Below are 12,899 nucleotides of genomic sequence, written 5' to 3'. Positions count from 1 at the left end.
ATGCAAATCTCTAGAGGAGTTATTTATTAGTCAGATTTGGATTTTGTTTGGACAACTGGCTCCTGCTGTTTTTTTAAATCGATTCCGGATTCCCGTTCTTTACGGGTTATGTACCATTGGAATGATTATGTTTCTTTACTTAAGACTTCAATCTTTTAACACTTACACTGATTTGAATTGGCTTCTGTTAAATTAACCACCCTTTGTATTAAAGTAAGGCGTTGCTCACCAAATAGTGTATCCAGTTGTCACAAATAAGCAATATCCACTGTTAATATCCCATTCTTAGTGCATGCTGCATACTACAAACTGCTTTAATGTGTTTTCAATTATGTCTCAGTTGAGTAGAAATGATTTAACCCTGTAGAGTCTTGCTTTCCTCTTGATTTAGCTTAGTTCTCCTAGTTCTCCTCCAGTTCCTCTGAGCCTTCCTTGGATAGATGAGAGAATTTCCTTCTCTGTGAAACCAGACTGCCTCCTCCTCCTCCTCCTCCTCCTGTTCTCCCTGCCTCCCATCACCTCCCCACAGCAGGAAACCCTGCTGATAACAGCACATAACAGCTCTTAACAACTTAAGAGTCATGTGTTGCCTTTATCCATCCCTCACATGCCTCCTCCTCCACACATCCCTCAGTCATGTTATTCATTCATTGTCTTTTTGTCCAAGCATGTTTCACATAAAACATTTTGTCGTCTCTTTTTGTTTCTTTGTGTCTCTCCTGCATATATCCTACCTCATTCCTTTTCCCATAGTTTGCGTAATTATCCCTCTAACTCCCAGAAGCGCTGAAGGTGCCTTCATCGTGCAGACACCCAGCCCCTTCTGTCCACCGCTGACCCCAACGCCCCCGCCCACTCCCCTCACGACCACCGCTACACGTCACAGCCGTCCGCTCTCCTTCCGCCGCTCTTCAAGTTATGAGTCCTCCATTTCCCTCAAAGACTTGGCACCTCCAGCGGCGTTTGACCAGTCACAGTTCAACTTCCTTGTTCCACCTCCCCCATGCGTCATCCATCAGTGCCCTCCTGCTGACCCTCGTCTGTCCCCCACCTTCCCCTTCTCGCCCCACCCATCCTCCCCAATCCCCCTCATCACCTCACCATTACCTTCCTCCCCGCCACCCTTCCCGTCTTCACCCACCTCTGCACCAACCTCCCCCACCCTCCCCAAGCCAACTCCAAACCTTCCACAAGCAGATCAAAACACCTCGTCTCGCACATCATCCGGTTATACCTCTCACATGTCTTGTAATACTTCCGCACCCTCCGAAACCACGACCAGACCCACCAACCTCACCCTTGCATCCTCCTCTGTTAGCCTTAACCAATCTGAATCCATCACCGTACCTGCTTCGCCCATCCCCTCGTCACCCTCAGGCAGAGCCGCGCCCTCTGTCACCGCCTCTCAAAGCAAAGAGTCTGCAGTGACCCAGCTGGCCTCCCGTTCCCGCCCTGTCTCCCCTCTCTCCATGTCTAATCTCCCGCCAGTCTCTCCCTCTGGGTCCCGTTGTCCTAGCCCCACTCCTTCCTCCCCTCCTCTCCGCTCGCTGTCTCCCTGTCCTGCATGCCAGTGTACGTTTGCGCCCGACATCCCTCCAACTCCCAATAAAGCCCGCATTGACCCTTCAACAATGGAAATATTAATATAGTGTGCTCTGTCCTTTATCCCGTCCCTCCTCTTCCCCCGTTCCTTCTCACATCTCTCATCTGTCAACTGTCTCATGTGAGCATGTAACAGAACACCCCAGCAAACATTAATATCTCAATAACTCATCACAACACACGCAGTATGATCAATAAAGCCTTCACTAATGTGTCCCACTTTCAGTCTCTTTCGTCACAACTTTTGATTTAACACGCACTGAAAATCTAACAACTGCTGATATCTTTTATGATTACTTTCAATTTGAATGTCCATGTTTATATATCCAAAAAAAACGTTTTTATTTACGCTAAATGTATTTTCAAACATATGCAGTACAATGGGTTGTTGCTGACTTTGGAAACATCACATATTTATTTAACTTTAAAGATAAATGCATTTTAACTGATTTCCTTGAACCTAAATGTAATTCAAGTGAAAGACAAATGTTAACAAAATGTCTTGATAATAATAAGACATAAGTAGTAAGTAAGTAATTGTAACAGTTTTATTTTGGATATAAATTTTGAGAAAGGATTGCTGAATTGTGACTCGCTCGTCCTTTTAGGCTGCTCCAAACACCAGTACCATGATAGCACTATTAGATGTGCATCAATTTCCAAGCAGCAGCTGGCTTCATCTTGTTTCCACAAACAATGGCTCACTGAACAGAGTGAGTTAAGCTAAACATACCAGTGCGTAGCTTAGAGTGAATTTTGGCTTTTCAGGAGGGGCACGAGACACAAGAACGTAATTGCAAAACCAAATGCAGCACAATAATCATTTTATCTTTCATACTTAATCATTGGAAGCCATGTCATAATTAAAAATGAGATGTGTTCAATCCTCCAGTCCCTTTTATTGCATATGTTTGACATTGGCTTGTCATTCTGCCAGTCATAGCTGACCTTTGCACCATCTTAGCTGGTGGTTGTCTGGCTACATGCTTTACACTTCAGCTTCTGTGACATCGTCCACTTCATATGGTGTATTTTTCAGGGTGTGTGTGTGTGTGTGTGTTTGTGGTGTGTCATGTTGTTTTGTGGCATGCTTCGGTGCGTGTATGCCTCTACATTTGTCATCCTGTCACCTACAGATTATCAGAGCATTCTAGCGGAGCTGCAGTCCCCCGCCGCACTGCACTCCGACCCCCACTTCCTGGAGCCCGAACTCCCCGTCACTCCCAACCCTTCCCTTGCCATCCACCAACACCACGTTTACCCAGAACCAGACACCCCTTTTCTGGCTGACTCCCAGCCTCAGCCCCTGCCCTGGAGCCCGGAGATAGAGCCCGGTAGCGGGGAGCCAGACAGCCCCCCTAGGAGCCCCCCCAGACCCTGTGAGCTCGCCCTGTCCGTTCCAGTGTTTGAACTCCCCGATCCTGTTCCCCCCAAGGTCTCAAAGCCCCACATTGCTCTGAACGACGAGCTGCTCCTGAGCGAGGAGGAGGACAGGCCTTTTCAAGAGCTGGAGCTGAGCCACAGACTCAAGTCTCACTCCGTCCCTGCTGCGATGTGCGAGTTAGACATTGACATGGCTTACTCCACATCTTCCCCTACACTCTCAACAGTATCATCCATAACCCCTTCATCGCCTGACCGAGCGCACGTGGGTGATGGAGGATCGCAGATGATAGCCCCCAATGGGGTACAGGAGGATGTGGGCTTGAAAGGAAGTGAAAGGGAAGTGACAGAAGAAATACAGAAGGTTGTTGAGATGGTTGCAGCAGAGTTAGCAGAGGGAAATGGATTAGTGGAGAAGTGGGTAGAGCAGGACTTGATTAGAAATGTGGAAAGAAAATGCGAGATGATAATAAAAGACAGATCCGAGTTGGCAGAGGAACATAGTATTATGTTGGAACAGGAGGGATCTGCAGAGGAAGAGAGAGATGTGACAATTGAGCAGCTCGTCCTTATTGAAGATGGGAATAAGGGGGCGGCGTGTGAGGTGGAGGAGGTGAAAGAGGTGCAGAATCTGTCAGAACAACAGCATAATCTGACTGAAATTGGTGACGAAGTGGAAAAAGATGATAGAATAGAAGCTGAAACGGTCAAAGAGTGTATTCATGAAACACCTGAGGCTCTAAAAGTCGATGGGAAGAGCGAAAAACGGGTCTGCGAGGGTGACAGAATGGATGACACAGATGGAGAGCTACGGATTAAGGGTGAAAATGAAGACATTTGCAGGACGTCAGAATTGAACGAGGAGGCCGAGGAGGACCAGCCTGTAGCTCGGCTCTCCCCTCAGGCCTGGGTTGAGGCACTTGAGGAACGACAGCCCAGCGATTCTGGGTCCAATGAGGAAGAGGAGGAGGGAGACGGAGATGGAGACAAAGAAGAGGCATTAGGGTCTCTGTTGGAAGACGAGAAGACAGACGAAGGCTCAGAGGAGAAGGAGGAGGACGAAGAGATTCCCCAAGCCAGAGATGAGGAGATTCTTGATCAGGTTGAACAGGCAGAAAAAGACGTGTGTTCACTTTCAGGTTGGCACAGTGATTCCTCCAGTGTCAATGTGGAACCACCGACGCCAGGCCGCAGTGTCAGCTCGGACCTGCTCGACAGGCGGGAAAGGTAAAATTACTATACAACTAAAGTTCCTTAAAAAAATGTCTCCCAGAACATCGACTCTAATTTGAAGTCTACCTTATTTCCTGTTGCATCTGTTTTTCATCTCTTAACGTCATCCAACAGCTTCAGTCCTGACTCTGTGTTTTCTAACCCAACAGCCAAGAGAACTCTAGTGACTCCATCACTTCCTCATCTCGGGGAGAATCAGGGAGGTCCCGACAGAACGGCGACAACTCAAAGCACTCACCTCAGGACGCCTCATCGGAATCATCGAACGGCAGAAAGGAAGAGGGAGCCCTGGTGTCGGAGAAAAAAGTCCAGGTAATAAAAAGAGGATGTTTGTATTTTCTGTAGCTACGACAAAAAGCGCTATATTGAATTGAACACCCTAAAACTAAAAACCTACGAAATAATTTCTGTTAAAGAAACATAAACTACAGCCTTTTATTCCAGGTTTTCTCTTTTCTGATACAGCCAACCATGGAGTTGAAGTACATTAAGGACATCAACAAAATGTCTCAATTAACCAATGTTTTTCTCATCTGACTCCCACCTTGTGTTTGTGTAATGACTTACCCTCCTCAGCAGCGGGTTAGTGTAGATTCTGGTTCAGAGGAAGAGCAGACCGTAACCACCAGAATCTTCAGACGCCGTCTCATTTTAAAGGTACCCTGAAAGCTTGGATTAGGAGCTGGGCAGAGGCTTGTTCTGGTCTGGTCTGGTTTGGTTTGGTTTGGTTTGGTTTAGTTTAGTCTGGTGTGCATTGCAGTGGTATAGCTTGGTGTACTGATGTCTCTACTCTCTCTGTGTGTTCATAGATATGTTTGTATCTCATGGTAGCTCATACCATGGTGTTTTTTGAAGACTAACCTAATTTAGTGCTCTTTCTGACATGGAGATTCTCTCTCGGGGTGTTGTTTCCGTGTGGTGATGGTTTCATCATGCCATTTATGAGCCTTTATTGACGTGCTAACCACAACCACTTGCAGGGTGAACAAGCAAAGAATATCCCCGGCGAGACGATGACAGAGGAACACTACTTGGACGCAGATGGTAACCTCATCAGTAGAAAAGTAACGTATAACTTCATGTCCCTTTCAGCTGTGAAATAAAACCCGTCACGGAGAGAGTATCTTAATGGTTTTATGAAAACAAAAAGATCTTTCCCTCCTCTGTCGTCATCCTTCTGCCTCGAGCAGGTGATCAGGAAGGTTATTCGGCGCGTGTCTACTCCAACGCCAGACCACGAAGGAGGTGACAGGTGGCACCGAGACCTTCAGCTGAGTCCCATTCTGCAAGAAGACTGGTCCGAGGTTGGCATGAAGATCTCCTTTAACTGTGTTCTAGGAGGACATTAGTGGGAGGTTAACAGCTAATGCAACATATAGGCTTAAAGCTGCACTGGGCAAGACTTAATGTTAAAAAACACCTATTTTATTGCACTAAATCACAAACTGGGACAATAACAAAAAAGAGCTAAAGATCATTATGTTGAGTCTGAAGAACTACATCTGTATGCCATCATTATACATGTCAATATAATTAATATATCACCTTCCTCCAGAATTGCCATTCCTACCTTTACTACAACCCATTATCACCTAAAAAGAATCTTCTTTGTTGAAAAGTACCTCCTGCAATACAACTCCCAGTCAGTGTGTATAATTTTTCAGTGCTTACATAGCCTGATGGCGGGGTTGTCACGAGCCAGCAGCTCATGAATGTGCCAGCACAAAACTGATGGGACACATCAGATAAACATCGGCCACTGCCAACGGTGAATGTCATCCTATTTGCCAGTAGGCCCATAGCAGTCAGCAAGGCCAATATTGGCTGATATTTATGTTCAGCCAATATGTTGGTGCTTATTTCCAGGTATTGGAGTTACATCTTTCTGGTGTTTCAGTGCAGCTTTAAGTCAAAAGGTGGACCAGATAGATATGGTTGTGTGTTCCTCCATCGGTGAAGGTGAACCTTTGATTAACTCTGGATTAACTGGTTTGGGATAGCTGCCCCTCATTGTCTCTCTTCTGGACAAATATACAAACATAATGCAGCCATTTGAGGTGCATGTGCTTGTGTTTGGACTCTGTGTGGTGTCTATTGTGTTTGCATTACAAAGGTGATGCTGACGATGCTCCTGACTGTGTGGTTTTAATGGTCTTTTAAAGTGTTTAACGGATTAGTGAATGGTATGACTAATGAGTGCTGTGAGTGTGCTGTGAAAAAACAAAATGCCTCTTTTGTTTACTAACTCTTTCCAGAAATAAAAAAAATGTCTTCCTCCAGGTGCCTGGTTGGTTTGGGCCCTCATATTCCTAACAATTAAGCTGCAACTAACAATTGCTAGTTTCAGATTTCTCTTCCAGCAGTGTGTGGACTTCTGCTTTAATCCTTCGTGTGTCGGGTTGCGACTCTCTTCTTCCTATGAGAAGTTAAGAAAGCCACTTCTCACCTGTATTTCTGTGTGTGCTTGTGTTTTGCAGCAAGGAGAAGGTTCAAGAAACAGCAGACGAAAGGACGACAGACGGTCAGGGGATAAAAAGCTCCACTCATAGTGATGGTTGTGCTCCACCAGGTACAGTAGCTTGCTGTCCTCGTTGTCCATGTATATGTACCAGTGTTCAGTATGTATCCGTGCATTATTTTCCTCTTCATCTCTTTATGCTGCTTTCTATTCCTTATAACATTCATGCTTTACTCCACTGCTCAGTTCCACTTTCTAATGTGCACTGCAATCACTTTATGTTTATACTCAACGTACTTACACTGCACTCAATGACTCTGTACTCTCTCTTTCAAAGGAGTAACTCAGCATTTTGGCAAATAAGTTAATTTGCTTTCTTGAATCTCTCCAAAAATCAAAAACACACCTTCATACCAGCACCACCAGTTAACTCTTTACACCAGGCAACCAGCAGACATGCTGCATAGAAGTGCCGGGCAGCCGGATGAACTGTTCTTTGGCAAGAAACTGATAGAGCACATAACTCCGCCAGAAACTACACAAAGTAATTTAAGTATGTATTCGTGTGTTTATTAACCAAACAAGATTTAATGTGGCCATTAGTGAGTAGAAAGTCTCATTCGCACAGGACTAGCATTACCTGTCGACATCTTTCATTGTGAGTCTGCCACAGTAAAGTAACATTTCCACCGCATCTTATCGACCATATTTCATATGATGTCACGTGCAGCCTTGACATCATATCCAGGAGTTCATGTAAGTGAATAAGAGTAAAACCAATCCAATGCCAATGCGCCACACAGGTGCTGGTAGTTTTATTTTTGCACAGAGTCAGACTTGCTGCCTCCCAGTGCTGCCAGTCTTTATGTTAAGCTAATGGCCTCCTGGCTCCAGATCCGTACTTAAGACGCACCGTAGAAGTGGTATCGATCTCCTTGTCTAACTCTCAGCAGGAAAGTAAGCAAGGGTTTTATTAGGATGTCTTTGATTTGGCCATCTCCAGATAGCTGCTCCGACACACTGACTATGTTAACATGCACACTAATATTCCAGTATTATTATTAATACGTATGAGAATATTCCAAATTTGATACAGATTATGAAAACAGAGTGTTCCAGTGGGATATTCTGAACTAGGCTTTATTCCAAAAGCAGCATTTGTTGATGAAGACACGTGGTTGAAGTTACTCAGGTAGTAGGAGCACTCTTTAGACATCTCAATTGGTGTTTTTAATACAGTAGACGTACTTTTAAATATGATTTAAAATAGTCGGATATCAACAGGTTTTTGGGCAGCGCAGATATTGCAACGCTGACCTTTGCAAGACAGTTTTCGAAACGAATGAAAGAGGGAGATTGTGTTTGTTAATCCAAGTAATAGAATAGTAGTGGAATATCCTTTTTTTATTAGCCTTTTTAACAGCTTAAGCAGGAGTTTTTGGTGCATGTAAACATTGTCAGTGACTCAAAAGTGCAAAAGGCTGACTGATGTCTGAGCCTGGTTATCCTCTGGCAACATTTCTGCCCTGAATCTGTGTGCGTGTGTGTGTGTGTGTGGGGAACAGGGCTGATGGACGGTACACACCTCAGCATTATAATGCCCCGCTGATACCCTCCATTGCCTGTTTTTGTCCATTTAATCCCCAACTAACAAAAGCATTGTAGCATCCAGAGAGAGTTTGTTATCCCACCGGCCAGACTGTTAATCCCCGCTGCTGTTCACCCTGATATTGTGTCCGCAGTGAATCATTTCACGTCGTAGAAAAATAGTCTTTTTTGAGAGAAAGGTTTTACATTTTAAATTGAATTTAATATGGAAAGTGAGAATATTCCCTTTAAAGATAATGTGCATTTGTAGATGTTCAGATTTAAATGACAGTCTACTAGAATATCGACTAGAATATTTATTGTTCGAGCAAATTTTGGGGAATTATTATATGAGGAAGGAAAAAGCAAAGAATTAAATAGGGTTGGCTGATTTAATTGGTTGTAATTGATAGTTATGCTAGTTTTCATTGATTGACCATGAAGTCTTAAAACCCAGAAATAACTAGAATTTCACTCAGTAGAAAGATTCCTCCACCGAGGCCCAAACTGTCCCCTTTAACTCAGTCAAGCCTGATCCAGTATCAAACTCGATTGCCCTGTATCGCTCTAAAATTTCAACCACCCAGATTTAAGATTCTTGTAACATGTTAAGCTGCTGAGCAAAGTCTAGTTTACTCCTCCTACAGATCTGCATCCACACCCAAAATCTCTCCATCCATTGGATTTACTTCTAACACGAGAAAAGATGAGTACAAACTATTGATACTCCTCTGGACCCCCATTATCATTATCAGCAGCACATTGATGTAAGTTGAAGGTTTCTAACCCAATAGACTACCCTCTGTGAAAACAGATTTTAATCCACTAGGTCTGGATTTTTATTATGATCTGCATCCAGTTATCTCAGTAGTAGATACCAGCCATCTAAATACGCCTGTCAAAAAACTCACAATGGTTAAGAAAGTTAGAGAAATCCCTGGAATGGGGTCTGTTCTGAGCGGAGACCCATCCTCCATCTGAGTTTTGTGGAAATCAGTTCAGTAGTTTTTGTGTTATCCTGCTGACAAACCAACCAACAGACAGATGCGGGTAAAAAAACAAACGTCCTCGGTCAAGGTAAAAAATACTCAAAGAGGATTCCTTAAGACGAAACCCTCTGGGACTGATGGTCTGTGGACTGATGAGGATCTATATTTGGGGTCCTTGACGTGACAAAGTTTGGGCGTTACATTAAATGTTCTATTTTGTGTCTTGCAGAAACAAGCTAGATGTTTCCTGGGAATAAGTGTTCAGAGGGCTGCAGAGTTCCTGTGTGAGGACTTCAGGCAAAAGGGTCCAGTCTGCAACTATCTGCTTCAAACAAACGGTTTTCACGTGACAGGAGTCGAACCCTTCTGACGTACGCATGAGCATGAAAAACTCACCTCCTGTCAAATCAAAGGGCCCGGGAGGGTTTCTCACTTTCTGACTGCGGTGGACCCGTGGACAATGATTCTGCTTCCTGTTTTGTGTGAAACGACACGTGCCATCGGTCCACTGGTGTGTTTTGTGAGAGCTTTGTTTGAGGAGCGTCGTTTGTTGTGAAAAAACGAAGAAAAAAAGACTCCCTTAACTGGCGACCACACAGGTGCAAACTGTGACCAAAGATGGCACAAAGAGCTCAATCCACATGTTGGGTGGAAAGAATGAAGTAGACACAATAACACAAAAAGAAACCTAATGGAACACTTCTGATCCAACTTCAACACTCGCCTTATAGTTTTTTCTTGAACCCATTGTTGTCAGGATGTAAATTGTTTTGGGGATTTTTTTCTTCCTTTTTAAAACTTAAACTAACACGAAAAGCTTTTTTCTGTATATAAAAAATTACAACGTGTAAAAATCTTAAAAAGGCGAGCGATGTTACTGGTCGAGAGCGCGCCGAGGAGGAGAGGGATCTTTTCAAGTGCTTTCAAAAATTTATCGAAGCGGTTCCACTTTTAAAGATTTGAGTGTAACTTCACAGGTTCTTGTATAATTAATTATTAGAGCAGGTATAATGTTTGTATATGAAAACAAAAAAAGTGAGCTGGTTTGATTTTAACAGAGGAAATTTCCAGAAAAAAATCAAATTTCAGTAAAAAAAATTCCCAAAGTGGGAATTTGGATCTAATCCTACAAAAAGCAGCCTTTCAGAGTTCTCATATTTTCATGCATGCTGTTCACATTATTTTAAGTACGATTTTTACAAGTTTGCAAAACACTGTATTCAAATGACAAATAAAAAAACCCTTTATCTGTGTACACATATAGCCCCCGAACATTTGTCACCAATTTTATATTTTAAATCGAAAAAGGATACCGTGAGAAACATTTATCCTGTCGGGGCGGGGGGGGTGGAGGACGGAAGAAAAAGCTCCATAGCTTGTCAAGGGGTGTGATGTCTCGTCTGTCTGTGTGAAAGCGGGAGGGCAGCTTCTGCTACGAGAACGAAATTAATCTGAATGTAAAACGCTAGTAGGCTGGCTCGCTGTAAAATTATAACTGTATCGTGCGTATTGGCTATAAGGTGTAGGAGTCTCTGTACACTGTTAGACTGTTTGTAATCATTTTAGCAGTGTGTCAATTTGGGTTTTTTTTTTTTTTCTAACGGCTGCTGTGGTATTTAAGGAGAAACTGGGGCATTTCACTTTGGAATTTTTTTTTAATTTTTTTTTTGGTGACGTGTTTCCTTAATTTTAAAAAACAAAACAAAACCCTACTCACATTAAGGACACATTAAAGACATTATTTGATTGTAGCTCTAAATAGCATATTGTATGACAAAAACACTGGATGGTCAAAAAAAAAAAAACAATTATTTAAGCATCGAATAAATTGTGTTTTAACTCTGAAACTGTGTGATCTTTTTAGGCTTGAGAGTCTGTATATGCAGTGTCGAAATAGAACATTTTGTTTTCACTAGCTCATCGGCAAAACGTTTTACTTTACATGACATTAGGACATTATCTTTGTATTGGTTTTCATTAGATGCCCATGTAGTTCAAGTGTGGTGTTCTACTGGTGCGATGGCTCAGTATGCTGATGTCTATGCTGTGGACATGAAAACTATGTAACTTTTTTGGGGTGGGGTGGGGTGGGGCGGGTGGGGTTAAAGGAAGCCAGGTTAGGGTGCTGTACCACATCCCCCTTATACTACTATGTCAATCAGGGGGTAGAGGATCCTTTGATATGGTTGAAACTATCGATTTTTTGTCAATTTTGTTTGATATGTGTTTTCACCTGAGCAGATTTTTTGATGTACAATTCTTACTAACAGAGTGAAGCCATTGAAAAATGTAACTATTCTAGCACTTTGGTTATTCGAGGTCTTTTAGAGGCTATAGCAGCAATGATGCCACCACAAATGTTTCAGACGTCTTTAAAAAAAAATCTACCTAAAAATCTACAAAAAAAATAAAAATGCATTGATTTCGCAATATAACCGTGTCTGTTCTTGTCTTTGTGTCCTTGGAACCGTTTATTTTTATTATGTAAGCATGCAAGCGGGAGAGTTACATCATGAGAGGCGGTGTCCTTCAACCGGAGTTACGTTCCTCTTCCTCTGCCAGAGTGTCCTTGAGCAAAAAAAATTCTCCAGGGGCTGCTCGCTTATTTGCTTGGGCTGCCTTGTTGTGTGGGGGGCGGGTAACAGGAGTTTCCCATGAGGGATATCGCTGATTTCTGCCGAATATGTAATCAAAGAGGCCGCATTTATACAGCGCTATTATCCAAAGCACTCTCATTCACACACACACACACACACAAAAAAATGTTTTGCTCAAGGACATTTTGACATCTGGACAGGGGAGGGGCTGGGGATTTCACCACCAACCCTGATTAGTGGACAACACACTCTGCCTCCACGCTGAGAAACAAAAATGGAAAAGCAGTCCCACTTAGTCTCTCCTCCCAGATGCATGATTTATTTACATTACATGGCCTGCTTTAAGTGGATGTTTAATGCGGATGATGAGGAGACTCACGTGTAGTTACTGTGCTACTTATACAATATTGATATTAGTAATACTGTCCAATTGATTGTGGCAGGTTTTCGGTGGAACAACAGAAAAAAAACTTTGCAAATCTTCCCACTTCATCCTCACATGACCACAGATCAGAGCGTTAAAGGTGCCATGTGTCATTCTTTCAGTTTCAAACCTAAAATTACAGACTGATTATGTAGAAATTACTATTTTGACGTTATGTTCTTGCACCTCTCCCCAACAGCGTTTTCCTCCTGGGTCAACCTGTCCCTGGCCTGAGAACGTCCTCCTCCTCCTCCTCCTCCTCTTCCTCCTCCCGGCAGTCCAAAGCTGCCGTGCTAGTGGTGTAAACAACACCGAGACAGTGTTGCCAGATCTCACAAGAGAAACAAGCGACCAAGTCCATGGAAACAAGCCCAAAAGGAGACTAAAAAAGAAACCAGCCCAAACTTGGCGGCTTTACCTAGTGTGAGAGTGATCAGTGTATACTGTGTATATGATACTATTATGAACTTATTTATTTTGCATTTCATGAGAGACTATTAAAAAAATACTGGATCTTATTATTTTACATAATTCCTTTTAACTCTGAGGAACTGGAACAAAACCAACGGGCACAAAAAAAATGGATTAATAAATTAATCAGTGCAAAGTAAGTTATATCATGTAGT

General features: G+C 43.0%; 1 protein-coding gene across 41 annotated transcripts in view; it reads left to right on the top strand.

The window, feature by feature from the left end:
* The window catches only part of LOC115596334 (ankyrin-3-like), a 141,179-nt gene extending 129,492 nt beyond the window's left edge, over positions 1-11,687 (top strand). For 33 of the 41 annotated variants that reach the window (XM_030441285.1, XM_030441320.1, XM_030441318.1 and 30 more), the window contains 7 exons: positions 2,739-4,212; positions 4,368-4,530; positions 4,795-4,875; positions 5,199-5,282; positions 5,409-5,522; positions 6,696-6,787; positions 9,482-11,687. In XM_030441285.1, the coding sequence (XP_030297145.1) occupies positions 2,739-4,212; positions 4,368-4,530; positions 4,795-4,875; positions 5,199-5,282; positions 5,409-5,522; positions 6,696-6,767 (1,988 nt within the window). In that variant the 3' untranslated portion in view covers positions 6,768-6,787; positions 9,482-11,687. Of the gene's footprint in view, positions 1-753; positions 2,487-2,738; positions 4,213-4,367; positions 4,531-4,794; positions 4,876-5,198; positions 5,283-5,408; positions 5,523-6,695; positions 6,788-9,481 lie in introns of those variants that run through there. The other 8 variants (XM_030441312.1, XM_030441311.1, XM_030441310.1 and 5 more) reach the window with 5 other exon arrangements.
* The last annotated feature ends 1,212 nt before the right edge of the window (positions 11,688-12,899 follow it).

This window comes from Sparus aurata, chromosome 15 (genome assembly GCF_900880675.1).
Source record: "Sparus aurata chromosome 15, fSpaAur1.1, whole genome shotgun sequence".
Lineage (NCBI taxonomy): Eukaryota > Metazoa > Chordata > Actinopteri > Spariformes > Sparidae > Sparus > Sparus aurata.
The sequence above is the reverse complement of the archived record's forward strand: the minus strand, read 5'-3'. Positions and strand labels throughout refer to the sequence as shown.